This window comes from Natrix helvetica (genome assembly GCF_964273705.1).
Source record: "Natrix helvetica genome assembly, chromosome: 2".
Classification (NCBI taxonomy): domain Eukaryota; kingdom Metazoa; phylum Chordata; class Lepidosauria; order Squamata; family Natricidae; genus Natrix; species Natrix helvetica.
Genome location: NC_138552.1, coordinates 117,865,515 through 117,886,040, shown reverse-complemented (window position 1 = coordinate 117,886,040; position 20,526 = coordinate 117,865,515). Strand labels below are relative to the sequence as shown.

The window sequence follows — 20,526 nt, the reverse complement described above, 5'->3', positions numbered from 1 at the left end:
AGAGAGAAATAGAGAGAGAAATATAGTAAATAGGTAGGGAGAGAGAGAGTAGTTAGGTAGGTAGATAAAGGGATAGGGAGAAAGAAATAGAGATAGAGAAATACAGTAGGTAGGTAGGGAGAGAGAGAGTATGTGTAGGTAGTTAGGTAGTTAAGTAGAGAGATAGAAATAGAGATAGAAATACAGTAGATAGGTAGGTGTTTCTGCTGGCACACCACTTGATCAATGTAATTCTCATCAATCAGTTAAAGAGCTTTCCAAAAGGGAAAAAAAAGTTTTTGCATTCCGCAAACCTCCCAAAAACAGCCTGTTTTTCACGAAAAAGGGTCCGTTCCCCCCCAAAAAGGCATTAATAGCCTTAGGGGGGGCTTGCAGAGTGCTCCTGGAGGGGGGCAAAAACGTGCAAACAAAGGGCCCATTTTTTGCGAAAACAGGCCCATTTTGTGTCAAATAAATTGTATGCTTATGGAAGCTTATAGAGTGCTGCTGGGGACTGGGCCCCCCAAAATCGGCCTGTTTTTTGCTCATATCTGCCCTCCCCAGCCCCCAGGAGCTCTCTGAAAGCCTCCATAAGGCTATGCACAGCCATTTTGGTGAAGGGGCATGGCTTCGGGAGGCAAAAAATGCTGTATAAGACGCACCCAGATTTTCAGCATCTTTTTTGAGGAAAAAAGGTGTGTCTTATACTCCGAAAAATATGGTAAGTCATCTGCAAATGCCTATAATTTATATTGTTACTTTTTAATTTCCACACCTTTTATCTCTATATCTTGTCTGATATTTCTGTTTAGTACTTCCAACATCAATATAATTAATAGTGGGGACAAGGGACCACCTTGTCTTGTACCTTTCTTAATGCCAACCTTCTCTGTCATGTCTCCATTTACCATCACTTTTGTAGTTTGTTTATGATATATTGCCTTAATCATTTTAACAAATCTCTCCCCAAAATTCATCTCTTTTTAGCTGTGCTAAATTGATTTAAAAATCGTTTTACTCTTTCTGCAATTATTGAAGCAAATATTTTGTAATCCGCATTCAACCACGATATTGGTCTATAGTTTTTTATCTGTTGTAGATCTGCATCTTCTTTCGGTTTAAGAGTAATATATGCTTACATACATGAGTTTGTTGCCTTTGCCTCTAACAAAAGTTCATTGAATACTTCCATCATTGGAATACTTAAAGTATCCTGCAAGTCTTTGTATAGTTTGGCTGGCAGTCCATGGTGTTTTCACATTCTTTTGCCTCTTGATTGCTTCAGTTAATTCCATCATTGATATACGTTCCTCTAACATTACTTTCACTGTTTCAGGTATTTTAGGTAGTTCCATTCTTTTAAAGTATTGTTTTATTTTATCTTCTGGAACTAGCTTTTGGTCATATAAATTCTGAATCACTTTCTTTTTATCATCATTTTGATGATGAATATTTCCTTCATTGTCCACTAGTTTATGTATCAGTTTCTTTTTGAATTTGAATTTGAATTTTATTGAATTTATAGACCGCCCCCTCTCTCCGAGGGGACTCGGGGTGGTGTACAGACAGCAAACTAAAAACCATGTACAAAATAAATAATCTTAAATACCCCTAAAATCAGATTAAATGTTAGGCTGTACAGTAATAAAAATTAAAAAGCAACCTAAAAAGACTACCCCTAAAAATTTAAAATACAGGCGAGAAAGATTAAAACTACGGTTAGGCCAGGCCAGCTAAGTTGAACAGGTGGGTCTTAAGTTTCTTGCGGAAGGAGCGGAGATCGGTGGTTATTCTGATGTCGGGGGGGAGGTTATTCCAGAGGGTCGGGCCCATCACAGAGAAGGCCCTACTCCTGGGCGTCACCCGCTGGCACTGCCTAGTGGACGGCACCCGGAGGAGTCCCTCTCTGTGAGAGCGAATCGGCCGCAGGGATGTATGGGGTAGGATGCGATCCCGCAGATACCTAGGTCCTGTGCCATGGAGCGCTTTAAAGATGATAGTCAACACCTTGAAACGCACCCGAAAAGCCACAGGTAGCCAGTGCAGCCCGCGCAGGAGAGGTGTTACATGGGAGTACCTAGTATCTCCCATGATTGCCCGCGCGGCCGCATTCTGGACCAGCTGCAGCCTTTGGGTGCATCTCAAGGGAAGCCCCATGTAGAGAGCATTGCAATAGTCCAGTCGGGACGTCACTAGTGCATGAGTGACTGTGTGAAGGGCGTCCCGGTCCAAAAGGGGACGCAATTGGCGCACCAGGCGAACCTGGTGGAACGCCCCCCTTGCCATGGCTGTCACTTGGTCATCCATTGACAGCCGGGCATCCAGGAGGATGCCCAAATTGCGTGCCCGCTCCACGGGGGCCAGTTGTTCGCCCCCGATGGCCAGTGATGGAACCCACTGGTTGAACCGGGGCACCGGTAACCACAGCCACTCCGTCTTGGAGGGGTTGAGCTTGAGTCTGTTACTTCCCATCCAGACTCGTACGGCCTCCAGGCACCGGGACATCACTTCGACGGCATCGTTGGGGTGGTTCGGGGTGGAGATGTACAGCTGAGTATCGTCAGCGTACAGATGGTACTCGACCCCAAAACCACGAATGATCTCACCCAGCAGCTTCATATATGTGTTGAACAGGAGAGGCGAGAGGACCGACCCCTGCGGCACCCCACAAGTGAGTGGCCTCAGGGTCGACCTCTGCTCCCCTGTCAGCACACATTGCGTTCAACCGGAGAGGTAGGAGGAGAACCACCGCAAGACGGTGCCCCTCACCCCCAACCCCTCCAGACGACGCAATAGGATACTATGGTCAATGGTATCAAAAGCAGCCGAGAGGTCTAATAGGACCAAGATGGAGGAACAACCCCCATCTCTGGCCCTCCAGAGATCATCCACCAACGCGACCAAGGCCGTCTCCGTGCTGTGGCCAGGCCGGAAACCGGACTGGCGCGGGTCTAGATAATCGATTTCCTCCAAGTGGCGTGGGAACTGTTGTGCCACCACACTCTCTACAACCTTCGCCAAAAAGCAAAGGTTGGAGACAGGACGATAGTTAATTAACATAGCTGGGTCCATAACTTTTCCGTGCAAGTTCTTTTTTATCTATTAAATAGAGAAAAAAGACATGGCCGCTCACTTGTGGGGTGCCGCAGGGGTCGGTCCTCTCGCCTCTCCTGTTCAACACATATATGAAGCCGCTGGGTGAGATCATTCATGGTTTTGGGGTGGGATACCATCTGTACGCTGACGACACGCAGCTGTACATCTCCACCCCGAACCACCCCAACGAGGCCGTCAAAACGATGTCCCGGTGTTTGGAAGCCGTATGGGTCTGGATGGGAGGCAACAGACTTAAGCTCAACCCCTCCAAGACGGAGTGGCTGTGGCTACCGGCCCCCCAGTTCAACCAGTGGATTCCTTCGCTGGCCATCGGGGGCGAGCAACTGGCCCCCGTGGAGTGGGCGCGCAATTTGGGCGTTCTCCTAGATGCCCGGCTGTCTATGGATGACCATGTGGCAGCCGTGGTGAGGGGGGCGTTCCACCAGGTTCGCCTGGTGCGCCAATTGCACCCCCTATTGGACCGGGACGCCCTTCGCACAGTCACTCATGCACTGGTGACGTCCCGTCTGGACTACTGCAATGCTCTCTACATGGGGCTCCCCTTGAGATGCACCCGAAGACTACAGCTGGTCCAGAATGCGGCCGCGCGGGCAATTATGGGGAGTACGAGATACTCCCATATAACACCTCTCCTGCGCGAGCTGCACTGGCTCCCTGTGGTCTACCGGGTGCGTTTCAAGGCGTTGATCACCATCTTTAAAGCGCTCCATGGCACAGGACCTAGCTACTTGCGGGATCGCATCCTGCCCCATACATCCCTGCGACCAATCCGCTCTCACAGAGAGGGACTCCTCCGGGTGCCGTCCACTAAGCAGTGCCAGAGGGCGGCGCCCAGGAGCAGGGCCTTCTCTGTGATGGGCCCAGCCCTCTGGAATGACCTCCCCCCCGACATTAGGACTACTACTGATCTCCGCTCCTTCTGCAAAAAACTCAAGACCCACCTGTTCCAACTAGCCGGCCTGGCTTAACTATAGCTCTATCTTCTAATCCCCCTGGCAATTTTAAATTTTAGGGTATTTTAATGTTTTTTAACTTTATTATTATTGTATTATTTTATGAATTGTAATAACTGATGTTGTGTTTTTATACCTCCTCCGTGCGATATGCGATATGTGCTGTGTATTTTTATTGTACGCCGCCCCGAGTCCCTTTGAGGAGAGGGAGCGACTTATAAGTCTAATAAATAATAATAATAATAATAATAATAATAATAATAATAATAATAATAATAATAATAATAATAATAATAATAATAATAATAATAATAATAATAATAATAATAATAAAAATTCAACTTACGCTTCGTTAAGTCCATTTAATTCTTTATATTCTTTTTTTATATAGTTTTTTTATTTTTTCATTTCATAACAAATAACCACACGTATACTCTTACATAACCAACATCATATTATATTGTTAAATGTTTACATCAATTCATCTTGCCATCAACTCCCAAAAATAATTATAGGCTCTTCTGCTCTCCATAAACCATATTTGTACCCTATCCATCACTTTCTTCTCCCTCTCTCCTCCCCCTCCCTACCTCCTTTTTTCCCTCTGTCGTCCTTCTCTTCTCTACTTCCCCTTCCTCTCTCCTGTTTCCTTCGAAGCCAAATTGAAGTATCCCCTCAGTCAAAGAATTAAGAGACAGTATCAGATTTAATAGCCATAGTTCCACAAATCCTGAATTCATAAAGTGTAGAATTTTATATAATCTGATAAGTACATTTAATTGAATTCAACTGAATTAGAATGGGATTTACTTCAAACTGACATCTATAAGATTTTGTTGTCAATTGTATATTATTTAATGCTTCCTTTAAGAGCTAACATATTTTTCTTCTTCCTGTTAGCACTTACAATAAAATATGGGCGGAAGCCCAAGAATCTCTCAACTGCTTGTTGCAAAAGGAGATTGAAGAGAAGTCCCCAAAGCCCCTGAAAGACCGCCTGTTAATTTTTCAGATGCTTGCTACTTTCTACATCAAATATGTGCAGATATTTCACAACTTAGAATCAGCTTATGACCAGATTGTTCACCCACAAAAACGCTTAATTATTCGTCAAGTGCTGGATGGTGTAATGGGCCGTATCTTGGAATTGAAGAATGAAATGGTAGAATTGGAATACTCGGAATACCATTATTTTGATGACATTTTACAGGATCTTAAATTATCCCCTGTAAGTATACTTGAGAAATTCATATTTTCTTGTGTGCATCCAATCCCAAGATAGTGCAACTTTTTATTTTGTTTTTTCACTGTTTTATTTTATTTGCTTATTTAAAGTTTAATTTAAAACGAGAGTTTTCTATCAATATTCAATTTCACTTGAGAAGATCATATAGAAAAAACACCAGAATCTCACAGTCCGATAGTTGTTGGTACTTCTAATTCTTGCATTGCAAAATTTATGTGATGTTCACTTCAGAAATACAGAGACCTAGATCAATATTTCTGTTAAGATAAATGATAATTTCCAGAGGTTTTTTTTTTTTAGAAATTCAGATTATAGTTTTACTCTAAATGTATATGTATAAAAGCTGTGGCTCAGTGGCTAAGACGCTGAGCTTGTCGATCAGAAAGCTCGGCAGTTCAGTGGTTCGAATCCCTAGCACCGCGTAATGGAGTGAGTTCCTTTTAGTTGTCCCAGCTTCTGCCAATTTAGGAGTTCGAAAGCATGTAAAAATGCAAGTAGAAAAAAAGAACCACCTTTGGTGGGAAGGTAACAGTGTTCCGTGTGTCTTTAGCATTTAGTCATGCCGGCCACATGACCATAGAGATGTCTTTGGACAGTGCTGGCTCCTCGGCTTTGAAATGGAGATGAGCACCGCCCCTTAGAGTTGGGAACGACTAGCACATATGTGCAAGGGGAACCTTTACCTTTAAATGTATATATAGAGTATGTACTCTGGTATGTAGTGTAAAATATATATGTCTAGTATATGGAGTATATATTCTAGTATATATTCTATTATATAAATAGACATATTAGCATATAGAAAAATAATTATCAGAGGAAGCATATTCTCTTTCCATCTTTTGTATCACTTATCTTTACAATAGAACAATTGTTGGTCTGTTCTGATACATCTGTTTTAAGCTACTTCATTTTGAAGTAATTTTGCAGCAGATGTTTGTTTAGCCATTTGAAATCTAAATATGATTGTATCCCTGTTTGGGTGGTGGGATCACTAAAAAGATTTTGTGAAATTAGAATGAAATAAAACTTGCATAGCTTAGATGGCTGTGCAAGCATTCCATATTGTTTAAGAGCTAGACCCTCAGAATAGTTCTAACATCTTCCCACTCAGCAGCTTAGAGATGAAAATTGGATTTAGATTGTCGTTTCCTGCATGAGTCAGCCCAGAGATACCTGGGACAAATCCATGATTTTCCTACAGCCCATGAACTTTTGAATTCTTCTGCCATACAGTCAGACTCCAAACTAACAGGCATGCCTTTGTTCATACATCAACATAGTCACAGCTGTCATCAGTTCTCCACACGTAGTCCCTGCTTTTTTAATCATCCTGCCAGGGGTTCTTCTAATATCTCTTCTTTGTCATTGCAGTTTAGCTTTGACACTGCCTTCAATTTTTAGCAACACTTTTTTGTTTTCCGCTTGCTTAATCATTGTCTCAGCCTTTCCTTCCTAATTTTTCAGTACATCAGTGTCTGCCCTCAGTCTTCATGGATCACCAAGACTGTGAATGAACATGGACATAGAACATAGACATAGAACAGGGATGTCAAACTCAATTTCATTGAAGGCTGCATCAGGATTGTGGTTGACCTTGAGGGTTATGGCTGATTGGGTGAGCATGACTGGAGTGGGCACAGCTAGCTCGTTTCTCGCATTGGGAGGCACCTATGGTGTCCATTGTCTCCAGCAGAGGAAAGTGAGATCAGGGTGAGCGTAAGCCCTTGTCCACCACTCTGGTGGATTGCGATTCCTCTCAGGCCACACGGAGGACCCCAGACGGCGGTGTGGATTGCTGGAGACCTGGGCAGTGGAGGCTAGCTCCCGGTCCAGCTCTTGATCTCCCAGGACACCAGGACCCCACAGCCCAGCCCACCTCCACTTCTCCAAGAGGGCCGCCTGGCTGAGCTTACCACCTTCTCGATGCTGCTGCTGCTGTGCTTGCTTTCTTTGGCCAGGTGGTACATGTTGTGTGCAGTAGGGCAAAGTGTGTGGGTCAAAGGGAGGCCTACTCCCTCTCCTTGCGAGGAGACCCGGCTTTGTAATCTCAGCTATAGGATGGGAGACTACTAGGAGAGGAGGGGGCAAAGGGATGGCAAAAGGGCAGTAGCTGGTGGCCAAGTGCTAAGACAGGACTTCCCTTAGACCCTCCTTCCTCTCATAATCTTCCTTCCTCCCTCCCTCCCTCCCCCTTCCACATTCCTATCTTCTCATTCCCATCTTCCTCCCTCCCTCCCTTCCTCATTCTCATCTTCCCTCCTTTTTTCCTTCCCTCCTTCTTATTCCCATCTTTCTCCCTCCCTCCCTCTCCTCCTTCCTTCCTTCCTTCCTTCCTTCCTTCCTTCCTTCCTTCCTTCCTTCCTTCCTTCCTTCCTTCCTTCTCTCCTTCCTTCCTTCCTTCTCTCCTTCCCTGCTTCTCATTCCCATCTTTTTCCTTTTTTTGTAGCACTTGTTTCTTTTTTTCACCTATTACTGCTTCAATGGAGTGTGCTCAAGGGACTATAGACTGCACATCGCCTCATCCTGCCACCACTTGCACCAAGCCCTGCTCCCCCAGCTCCCGTCCTCAGCCCTGTGGAAGGCTGCAAGAAGCTCCCATCTCTCCCATTCCCCCCCACCCTCCACCAATGTCACAGTGCGGGGATGCAAGGGGGGAGAACCCTATGCACACACACGCACACATACATGCGCACAAATGGGCAGAGGCTTCCATTTTGACCCCTCTCCCCTGTCGCTGCCTCTGTTGTCTCCCCCCTTGTAGCCCTGTGCTTTGACATATATTTTTCCCAGGGCTGTATGTTATTATATACTCCCAAACAATTATAGAATAAAATATATAGTAGAATAATAATAGAAAGAATAATAGAAGACTCATTTAGCAATGACAGATTAGTTTTAGCAATACTAATCCAAACAATGAGCCCTTTGTTTATAAGGTAGGTAGGAAGGAAGTTACTATATGCATAACCAACACAGTTTGTAAAAATATATGTTTCTCTTCAACAGGATAACATTGAAATCCCTATCCCAAGGTACTTTATCAAGGAGAAACTTAAAGTATTAAAAGAGAGAGAGAGAATCCTTGCTCAGATCATGTTGGATGCCGGAATGTATGAAGATGAACCCGTAAGTATATCTATATAATAAACTGAGGGATACAGGTAATCCTCATTAGCAATCACTTGTTCGGTGACCATTCAGACTCACAGTCATGATGAACACGGGGACTTAATGAGCAATCCTCAAAGTTGCAACCATCACAATGTCTTGGTAGTCACATGATTGCAATTTTGGCACTTTGCAACTGGCTTGAACTTACAACAATTGCGGTAACTTCCTTGCCAGTTTTTCTCAAGCAAAGTCAATGGGTAGAACAGGTCACAAATTGCTCCTCTGTTTTTTCTCCCAGGGAGCCCCCAGGCAGCAGATCAAGTGCAGATCACAAAAGGCAGGCAGTTGCCTTCTTCGCCACACATGAACCACAGTGCCCACCACTCCACACCACCTGCCTACCCATACTATAGGGCCCATCCCCACTCACTCATGCCATCCACCTGCATTGCAGCTCCCACTCCCCACACAGCTGTTTCTCACTTAAAAGTTGCAATGAGAACTGCTGGAATTGACTGCTAAGCAATGCAGTTATGTGACATCACACTTTATAATCTCTTTGCTTGGGGGTGGGGGAGGTTGAATATCATAGTGACTTAATTAAAGATAATACATCATGATGTTGATCATAATTATGGGACTAGGCAGAAATTCTTTCCTTAATGAATATTTGTAACACCCTTATACCATATGCATATGGATACACCTATCCATACCCGTACAAAGCGTTAAATAGTGTCTTTTGTTCTTTAAACTTCTCAACTTTTTCTTTGATGGGAGCTCCATTCAATCATAAATTGGTTGGTCTTCCTGTGAACCCACTCATTCCACTTTCATGTTTATTTCCAGTGTAATCCTCATTATTTCTATATAACCAAATCATTTCAGCATACTTTGTTCATACCAATCACTCGCTTCTGTGTTCAGTAACTATACATTCTTGATCCTTTCACTTCTTTTACTACCTGTACTCCAAGTAAAACATTCTCACTCCATACAACTTTTATGTTTCTCTTGACATGTAAAAAGTGGGGCAGAAGCACAAGTTTATGCGAATATTTTTGTTTTGTAATCTTATGGGACTTTGGAGGCAATGTTCTTTGCTGTGATAGCCCTTTGGAATAATCTCCTGACAATTTTTAAAAACATGCCTTTTTTCCTCAGTCATTCAAATCAGGATGTTAAATAATCTTGTCTGCAAAGGGCCTAATACATTTTAGTTACTAGTTGCCAAATAATTATTATATTTGGTTTTAGCTGGTATTATTTACCTTAGTTTCGGTTTCTTTGTTCTTTGGTCCACTATATACCATCCAGAATCATGTTGTTCAAATTGGATAGCCATACAAGGGCTCAGTCAATGTATTCCTTTAAGGACAGAACATTGAGAATATAAAAAAGCATTCTAGATCCATTTACCCCCCTACAAAGTAGGAAGAGGTAAATAATATATTTGGAATTATTCTGGGGTCAAAATGATACCTGTCAACAGGACTGATGTGGTGTGCTTACCTGAAATAACAATTGAGTTTTCTCTTCAACTTTCTTTTTATATTGCAGAAAAAACCTGTGAAGGTCATGCTTTTAGAAGAAGCTATTAGAGTAATTCAAATAGCTGAGCGAGCTCGACAGGGCCGACTCAGGGCTACATTCATGAAGCAAATCTTTCTTGAAGAAAAGAGAGAACGATTAGCCAGGCTTCAGGGTACAAAAGGTCCAGATGTTGAAACTGCTGCAATGTGTATTCAAAGGGTAAACATACATACTTTTAGAAATATGTTCCATTGAAAAGTGGCTTTTTATTCAATTTCTTTTGAATGTGCTATCAATGGAGAATGTTCATACCTGTTTTTATATTATTGTTTGCCTTCATTTAATTTAACAAAAAAGAAAAAAACAAAACAAATACATATTTACTTCTCATGCACATGTGTATAAAATATGATACAACGGTTTCAGGAAAGGATGATTGTATTTCATTGTAATAATGGATACATATTTTAAGTATTTTGTTCTTAAATTGTAATGTCAGGTCTTTAATCCTCTTAAGTCAGTCGTCCCCAACCTTTTTGGCTGCACAGACTGGTGGGGGGAGGAGGGGACAGGTTCACACTCTCAATCTAATCCCGTGCATGCACAAATGAAGCTTCATGTGCTCACCCATTACTTGTGTAGCCATGGACTGGGAGTTGGGGACCCTTGCTCTAAGTAATTGGAAACTTTAAGTTATTTTTTCCAAACGGAAGTACTATTACCAATAAAAAGGGCACTGAGCATCCATTTCAGTAGTCTTTTTAAAAAAAGTTTTTATTTTTCCTTTCAAATTCATTCTTAAATATACATTCTTATAATTGTTATTTAACATTTGTCAATTTGTATCATTTTTCCACCTGTATATTTACATTTTCATATTTTCTTATTTCCCCTCCCCCTGATTTAATAATGTGTCATCTGAGTTATTTGTTTTGTGCTTTGTTCCTTTCTCTTTCTATTTGTATCTTTTTTCAAGCCAATCATAAAATCGCCCCCATGTCCTATAGTACACTGATTCCTCTTTGTCCTTTATTCTCAGTGTCAACTGATTCATTTCTGCACAATCTAATATCTTCTTTATTATCTCTCCTTCCGATGGGATTTTGTCTGCTTTCCAGTTTTGTGCAAATACAATTCTAGCGGCTGTTATTATTTGTACAATCAGATATGAGTCTTCTTTAGTATATTTCTCTGGTAGAATACCCAATAAGAATATCTCTGGCTTAAATTCTATGGGCTGATGTATCATTTTCTCTAACCATGATTGTATTTTAACCCAATTGGTTCCATCTGTACCTGTCCACCACATATGATAATATGTTCCTGGCAATTGGTGACATTTCCAACATTTAGCTGATTTATCCTTAAACATTTTTGCTAATCTTTCCGGTGTTATGTGTCATCTATAAAACATTTAATATAAATTCTCTTTGTATGCTGTCGCCATTGTCATTTTATAATTCCTTTCCCATAGTTGTTGCCATTTTTCTAGTTCTATTGTATATCCAAAGTTTTTTGCCCATCTTATCATTGTTTCTTTAACCTCGTCTTCTTCTAAATTTATTCTAAGTAAATAATTGTACAATTTTAAATCATTTTTTCATCCGTTCCCATGAGTATCCTATCTAATTCTGAATCTTCCATGCTAAAGCCATACTCTTTAATGTCTTTCTCATATCTTGTTTGTATTTGCATTTGTTTAAACCATCCTATATCAATCCCTTGTTCTTCTAATTCTTTCTTTTGTTTTAGTTCTCCCTATGCTGTTAGTATATCTTTGTACCTAATAGCCTTTTTCGTACTACTAATATTTGGATGTGTCAAAGCTTCTATAGATGAAAACCACATTGGTACTTCCATATAGTGTTTTTCTTTTACTTTTCCCCATACTGCATATAAACCATTTCTTACATAGTGTCTCTGAAAATAACCTTGTATTCTATTTTTCCCATACCACAAAAATGCGTGCCAACCCAATTGCATATCGTGTCCCTCTAAGGCAAATAACCTTGCATTTATTAATAAAATCCATTCTTTTATCCACGTTAAAGCTGCTGCTTGATAATATAATTCCCAATTTGGTACACCAAATCCACCTCTAATCCTTGAATCTTGTAACATTGTTATATTAATTCTCACTTTCTTTCCTTGCCAAATATATTTTCTTATTATTTTATTTAGTTTTTTGAAGTACTTTTTTCCTGTTTTATCAGTATTGTTTGGAATAAAAATAATATTCTTGGTAGTATATTCATCTTAATTACCACTATTCTTCCCATTAGTGATAACTGTAAGTTTTTCCATTTCTCTATATGCATTTCAATTTGATTTCTTAATTTATAGTAATTATCTTCTTTAATAGTTACGCATCTTGAAGTCAACTGTATTCCCAAATATTTCATTCTTTTTACTATTTGAATATCTAATTTCTCCCATTATTTCTCTTTTCTGTTTTTCTGTTATGTTTTTCACTAACATTTTTGTTTTATCCCTTATTAATTTTCAATCCTGCCACTCCTCCATACTCTTCTATTTGTTCTAATAGTTTTGGACCTGTTTCTATTGGATTTTCAATAATGAATACCAAGCCATCTGCAAATGCTTGCAATTTATATTCTTCTTTTTTTAACTTTCATTCCTTTTATATCTTTATCTTGCCTTATCTTTCTGTTCAAAATTTCTAATGTCACTATAAATAATAATGGAGATAGCAGACACCCCTGTCTAGTCCCTTTTCTAATCGGCACTTTTTCTGTCATATCTCCATTTAATATTATTTTTGCCTGTTGTTGCTGGTTTTAACCATATTTATAAATCCCTCCCCAAAATCCATCATAGTTGTATTATCATAAATTGCCAATTTACATTATTAAAAGCTTTCTGTGCATCCAAAAATAACAATGCCATTTGTTTCCTGGGATGTGCTTCATAATATTCTAGTGCATTCAATGTAATTCGCATATTATCTCTAATTTGTCTCTTAGGTAAAAAGCCATTTTGATCTGAGTGTATAAATTCATCTAACAGTCTTTTAAGCCTTTCCGCCATTATCGATTCAAAGATTTTATAATCCACGTTTAATAAAGAGATTGGTCTATAGTTCTTTATTTGTTGCAAGTCTGTTTCTTCTTTTGGGATAAGAGTTATATAAGCCTCCGACCAGGAATCTGGTATTTTTGCTTTCAATAACAGCTCATTAAATACTTCTAACATTATGTTGCTTAGTATATCTTGTAGTATTTTGTAATATTCCGCTGGTAGTCCATCTATGCTTCTATTGCTTCCATCATTATTATTCTCTCTTCTAGTGCATTTTTAAATTTTTCTGGAATCTTAAGTATTTCTGCATTCTCTAAATACTGTTTTATCTTTTCCTCTGCCGTTGTGTCTTGCTGGTATAATTCCTTATAATATTTTTCTACTATTTTTTCTTTTTCCTCCTTTTGGTAGCAAATATTCCCTTCTTGGCCTGATAATTGATTTATGATTTTTTTTTCTTTCTCCTATGATCATGGAGACAGCAGCCAGACTGGGTTGCCTTGTCCAGTAACCAATTGGACTGAATCTACACTTGTGATGTCATCAAGCCCTGGTGACTCCTCCCAGTTTAGACTCAGTCCAACCTGGACTAGCTGTGAGAATTTAACTCTCTTCCTTGACTGCTCTAAATTGACCTTTTTCCTATATTGGCATTTTTCAAAATTAAACTTTTGATTGGAATAATTTTTTCTCTTTTTTACTCCTGCTCTGACTGAGTGGGAAATTCAAAATTGGGCTTTGGGCTTCTCTTCAGCCTGCCTGCTGCCTTGCGATCACAGGTTCACTCTGGGACGCTTTCCAACTTTAGTCAGCGCAGCACTGACTCTACAGCTCATGAGCTACGGCTCAGAGGCTGTCTTAATGCAGAGCTCCACAGCCCCTGGCTGTTTGGAAGACATCGCTGCCTCAGAAGCCTCGCGGATAGCTCAGAACTCAGGCTGTCAGCGGAAGGAACGGCCGCCATTTTGGACTCTGCTGAGGGGATGAAAAGCATGTGAAAACAATGGCTGCCATTTTGTGGCTCGGAAAGAAAGCGCACGAAGAGGCTGCAACTGCCATCTTGGCCACAGAGTTGACTAAGGAGCTCCTCAACACTCCAGGCTGCAGCTGCCTTCCCCTGCATAATAACAGTGAGATCGTTCAGTTCTCAGATCAGGGGGCTAGCCTTTGGCAGGCATGGCAGAATCCTCCATGGTGGGGGCTGTTCCCAACAAGGAACCGGAGGGGGCAGGATCATCGGGAATAAGGAGCAACAGAAAAAGGAGGCTCCTGAGATAGGGAAAGCTCTCAAAACCTCCAAATCCTCAGGTAGGGCTGAGGAACGAAGGCAAAAGGCCCTGGAGAAAGAATTTCAGTGGGCCCAAAAACAACAGGCGAGCCAGAATACCCAGGTCTCCCCACCCCTTCCCATAGGGGATCAATCTATCTCTCCGGGGCCCACCCATGGGTCCCTGGCCATCCTTGGATGATTCAGATGGAGAGTTGCTCTCCTCTTCCTCATCTTCCCCCATAGAGCCTGATACCAGGGGAAATTTCTTTGATGTCCCTCTCAATAAGGATAATTGAACAGGCCAGTCTCCCAGCTCAGAGTGCAGGAGTGCCTCAGGCCATCCTACAGAGATGGCAGCCATAATCTCAAGCCATAAAACAAGGCATTGCGGCTGGGCTTCAGCAACGTCCTCCTCCTGGGCCATCTCACAGACACAGGCATAGATCACCTGGGGATGCCCAGCAACATGTTCCTTCTGCTTTTGCCTCTCAGGCTTCCATTTTTGGGGATCAAGATACCCTCAGGGACTCTGACCTATCAGATGACGAGGGGATCACACAAGATGCCCCTGCTTTTGCCGGGTTATTCAAAATGGATTGCTTTAAATCTCTCCTGTTCAAAGCAATAAAAGCGGCTAACTTACTGTCTTCTTCTTCCGCTTCTTCCACTCAGACGCAGGCTGTGGTGCCGGTTTCTTCTGATTGCCCTCTTTTCTCTGAACCTACAGTGGAAAAGGAGGTTATCCCATCTCCAAAGATGAATGTTGTCCAACGATAGTGGGATTCCCCTGGTACAGGTCCACAACTGACCAGCTTAGACAAATGCCTCTACAACGTCACTCCAGAGCTTACCAAATTTCTTAAGACTCCTCCAGTGGACGCACCGGTTGCAGACTTCTCTTCGCTTACAGTGGTCTCTGGAGCTCCAGAGGAAGTCCTCAAGCCTGAGGAAAAAAGATCAGCTCAAACTTTAGTCAAAGGTTATCAGGCAGGTGCCTGGGCACTAGGGGCCTCCACAGCCACTTCATTCTTCTCCAGGGCTGCTCTAGTCTGAATTGAGCAGCTCCGGGAGCGTATTGCAACCACTGATACCAGGTCTCACATGGATCTGAATAAGATTAGGGCTGCCATTGAATATTCAGCGGATGCTTCCTTAAAAGCTGCCAGGTCCGCTTCTAAAGCAATGGCTTCTTTGGTCACGGCCAGGCGTCTGCTATGGCTCAAACCATGGCAGGCGGATGTCCGCACCAAGAGGCTACTTGCAGCCTCTCCTTTCAGTGGCACTCAGTTTTTCGGAGCTCCCTTGGATCCTTATCTCACAGAATCTAAGGATAAACGCAAGGTCCTTTCTTCTATATACAAAAAGCAGGACAGTCGTCCCACCAACTTCTATAGAAGGTCGCCCTTTCAGCCTACGGATGGGAGATCCTCCTTCTCCCATCCACAGCATCAGCCCTTCACCCCCAGAGAGGAATCCAATCAGGACAGGTCTAATCGAAACGCCCAACGTTTCCCCCCCAAAGAAGCCTTAAGGGGGGGGGGGAAGGTAACTGCCACTTCCAAAGGTGAAAGTGACTATCTGGACTCTGTACCAATCGGGGGTTGCTTAGTGTTTTTCACCCTGCGCTGGGAAGAGACCACGGCAGACAGTTGGGTAATCAAAACAATCAAATTTGGCCGCCTTCTGGAATTCCTCTCCACCCCCCAGGAACACTTTGTGCCATGCCTGATATCCCAGTGCCCCCTGCAAGAGGCTACTGATGGATCAGGCCCTCCAGCATCTTCTGGATATTCAGCCCATCCAACTGGTCCCTCCCCATCAGCGGGGTCAGGGCTTCTCACCTTTTTGTGGTACCAAAGGCTTCCGAGAACTGGAGAACAATCCTGGATCTAAAGTCATTGAATCGCCACATTGTGTATTGGCGGTTCAAAATGCACTCCCTTCACACAATCCTGCAGGGGGTCAGAAAAGGGGATTACCTCACTTCGGTAGACTTAGCCGAAGCTTACCCTCACATCCCCATCTTCGCAGACCACCGAAGATATCTCCGTTTTTCTTATGGGTGGAGGCATTTTCAGCCCTCCCATTTGGCCTCTCCTTTGCCCCCAGGGTCTTCACGAAGGTGCTGGCAGCCTTAGCCGCCCATATCAGGTTGTCACCGATCAGAATTCTTTGCTACCTGGATGACATTCTCCTGTTGTCCAGGTTGCCTCTTCAGGCAGAAAGGGAGTTAGCCCTAACCATCCAGATGCTGCGGGAACATGGGTTCAGGGTGAATCTCAAAAAGAGCCACCTCGTCCCCGGGACTCACATTCTGCACCTTGGAGTCGTCATAGACACCGTGGCAGAAAGGGTATTCCTCTCCCAGGACCGCATCCTCAGCCTCAAGGAGTTAGTCAGAAGTGTCCTGTGCCTGTGCAAAGTCCCTTCTTCTACTGTCCCAATTATTATTCAGAAAGACAGCCCATCTCACTCTTACGACGGATGCCTGCTTGACAGGGTGGGGAGAGCACATGCAGAACCTGGTGGCCCAGGGTCAGTGGTCACTATAGCAAAGCCAAAACAGCATCAATTGGTTAGAACTGCGGGTGGTACACCTTGCCCTGATACGCTTCCGACAGACAGTTCAGGACAATCATGTCCTAATCCTAACCAACAACACCACTACCAAGGTACACATCAACAGATGGGGGGACCCGATCCTGGCCGCTGATGCAGGAAGCCAACCTGTTATGCCTTTGGATGGAATCTCATCTACTATCCCTCAGGGCGGAACACATCTCGGGGGCCTCCAACGTCCAGGCAGACTGGCTGAGTTGAGCCAGATTAGATCAGGTGGAGTGGAGTGTTCACCCAGACCTCTTCCATCGACTCACGCTCCGATTGAGCCTGCCAGTACTAGACCTGTTTGCGACAGCGGACAACAACGAAGTCCCCAGGTACTTTTCAAGGTTTGTGGACCCCAATGCAGAAAGGGTAGACGCTCTCAGGTGCCAGGGGCCCAGGGGCCTCCTATATGCATTTCTGCCACTCCCTGTCATCCAGAGAGTAGTACAAAAGATGTTGGAACAAGAGGCGGAACTCTTACTCCTGGTGCCCCACTGGCTGCGCCGACCTGTCGATCTCCCATCCTGGTGTATCCCACGGGCTCTACTTTCTCTTCATCAGGGGTCAATCCTACATCCCACCCCCCAGTGGCTGCAATTAACGGCTGATAACATTTTCGTCAACGTCATTGCTACTATCCAGGCTTCTCGTAGATGTTCCACAAATCAAATTTATGATGCCATGTGGCGAGTGTTTGCTCTCTGGTGTTCTAGCCTCTCTATTGACCCACTACGAGCTTCCATTCCTCAAGTGTTGGACTTCTTACAGAGAGGGCTGGATCAAGGTCTCACCCCAAACACATTACGGCAATAGGTGGCTGCTTTGTCTTCTGTTCTAGATGGTTCGTCCCCAGATCATCTCTCCACTTATCCTCTGGTCCGGAGATTCCTCTGCGGGGCCTCGAACATACGACCTCCTGTCATCCATAGATACCCTACTTGGGATTTGCCACGGGTCCTGGAGGCTCTCACTTCCCCTCCATTTGAACCATTGAGGTCCACGTCATTGAAATTGCTGACATTCAAGACTTTGCTTCTAGTAGCTTTCACGTCTGCTAGACGTATTTCAGACTTGGCTGCCCTGTCCGTGAGGCACGATCTATGCATGTTCCACCCTGACCGTGGTGTTTTGTGACTTGATCCAACTTCCTTGCAAAAAGTCAATAGCTGGTTTCAGGAATCAAGAATTCACACTACCTAACTTTTGTCCAGTTCCTAGCCACGAACGGGAGTGCAAATGGCACACCCTTAATGTACGCCGAGCACTCAAAATCTATGTCGACCGCACGTCTTCGCTACGGCATTCGGAATCTCTCTTTGTCTCTTTTCGCCAGGCATCTTTGGGAAATAAGGCTTCACTGTCGAGTCTGGGATGGTGGATCAGAGCCTTGTATTAAATTAACATATGAACTTCAGTCCTTGCAGGTCCCACTGAACATTACAGCCTACTCTACCTGGAGTGCGGCAACCACGGCAGCATGGTCTACACAGGCTTCTTTGGAAGAAGTTTGCCAGGCAGCCACTTGGACGGTCTTCATACGCCTTTATAAATTAGACAAATATGAATCGGCTGATGCTTCCTTTGGCCGCAGAGTACTGCAGCAAGTACATGCGCCTTGATGACATTTATTCTATTGTCCTCACCCTAATGGACAGCCCATTCTTTGGTATATCCCAGTCTGGCTGCTGTATCCACACTCATAGGAGAATGGGCATTGGTCCTTACCTGATACGCTCATTCCTCTGTGACGTGGAGACAGCAGCCAGCCCCACCCTAGTGTTATTCAATCTGAACTGAACCTTTTTGTGCAGAAGAGAGAATATGCATTTGCCAGTTATTTTTTTGTTTCACAATTCTCGCTTGAGTCTACAGTCTACTTCGTCTAAACTGGGAGGAATCACCAGGGCTTGATGACATCACAAGTATAGACTCAGTCCAATTGGTTACTGGACAGAGCAACCCAGTCTGGCTGTTGTCTCCATGTCACAGAAATGAGTGTATCAGGTATGGACCAGCGCCCATTCTCTTTTTTCATCTTGTACCCCAACCATCGCCCTGGTTTATTTGCATTTTCAAAGAAGTTTTGTCTTGTAGCTTTTATTTTATTTGCCACTTCTTCGTTTTCCATTAAATTCAATTTGTGTTTTTCTAGGTCCATCAAATTTTTAATTTTAGTATTTTGTGGGTTTCTTTGTAGTTCTATTTCCAGTCTCCTGTGTTCCTACTCTGTCTTCTTTCGTATTTGTCTGTTTTGTTTGTTTCTTTTTCCTAGATAAATCATTACTAGTCCTCTAGTATATGCCTTGTTGGTTTGTTGGCATCCCACATGTTCTGTAAGGATGTGTCCTCCTCCTTATTCTCTTTTTTAAAAAGTTCAATTCTTTTTCTATTTATTGCTGAAATTCTTTTTCATTTAATAGGTTTTGATTTAATGTCCATCTCATTTTTTTCCTCTGTCCTTTCTATGTCATTATTATTGGGTTGTGGTCTGCTCATATACTTGTTTCTATATCAATTTTTTAGATCTGTTGTTGCCCAAATCATATCTATTCTTGACCACGCCCTATGTCTATTTGAGTAAAATGTATATTGTTTTTCTCTCAAGGGTCATCTTCTCCATACATCTTGTAGGCTATTTTGTGGAGTTTTCCATAAAATTTTTCTTAATTGTCATTTGGAACCTATATCGCCACCATCAATATTTTTTTATTATTCATCATTGTTTCAACTATCAATATTCTTCCATCTTCGTCTTCAAATATTTGTTTTGATTGTATTGTCTTTTTGATGTACAGTGCCACACCACTTTTGCTTTGATCAGCTAGTGTCATATACAGCTTCCCCAATTTTGGATAGTCCAGATATTTTTTGTGTTGTTTTTTAATATGTACTTCTTGCAGGCATATTATATCTAATTTCAGTTTCTCTAATTTATTAAATATCCTCTTTCTTTTTATGCTTAAATTTAGTCCATTTATATTTAATGAGATTATTTTTATTTCTTCCATGTCAATTTTTTGTCATTTTAATTGATCTAGTCACTCTCACCTCCATTTGTTCTTTCATCTCTTTTGTTCTTGCTCCTTCTTTTAATGCCCTTCTTGTTCATTATCTACTTCTCTCTGTTCTTTCTCCTTTTCTTCTTGTAGATTTGTTCCTCTTTCCTCTCTCCGCCTCTCTTCTTCTTGTGTTGTTCATAAAATAACTCCGCCTTCTCTACTGTATCCAGCCGATGTCTTTGTTCCTGCCAAGTTACTAGTATCCCTTCTGGTATTAACCATCTGAAGTTGATTCCTTTCTTTATTAAATATTTGGTCAGAAATTGGTATTCTCTCCTTAAATCTCTCACCTTTCTTGGCACTAGTTTATGGACTATTATTTCTTTAGATTTATATTTTATTGTAGTATTCCTTGCAGCTTGTAGGATCTCTATTCTCAGTATTTTTTTAGTGAATCTTACGTGTACCTCTGTGGGTAATTCATTTCTTGTAGCATATCTTGTATGGACCCTGTAAATTTCATCAATCCCGCTTAGCAACTTTTCCTTAGATTCTTCCAGTCCGTCCGCCAATATGTTGGTGATTTTTTCTGCTAGATTCTCATCCTTTTGCTTTTGATATTTTGGAATCTTAAATAAAAATCAGCCTTGTCCATTTCCGACAGAATTT

At 42.4% G+C, this 20,526-nt stretch overlaps 1 protein-coding gene across 3 annotated transcripts in view; it reads left to right on the top strand.

Moving 5' to 3' along the window:
- DRC11 (dynein regulatory complex subunit 11) overlaps nucleotides 1–20,526 on the top strand; it is a 268,281-nt gene that overhangs the window by 19,510 nt on the left and 228,245 nt on the right. For all 3 annotated transcript variants that reach the window (XM_081940018.1, XM_081940019.1, XM_081940017.1), the window contains 3 exons: nucleotides 4,950–5,277; nucleotides 8,305–8,424; nucleotides 9,970–10,161. In XM_081940018.1, the coding sequence (XP_081796144.1) occupies nucleotides 4,950–5,277; nucleotides 8,305–8,424; nucleotides 9,970–10,161 (640 nt within the window). The remainder of the gene's footprint in view (nucleotides 1–4,949; nucleotides 5,278–8,304; nucleotides 8,425–9,969; nucleotides 10,162–20,526) is intronic.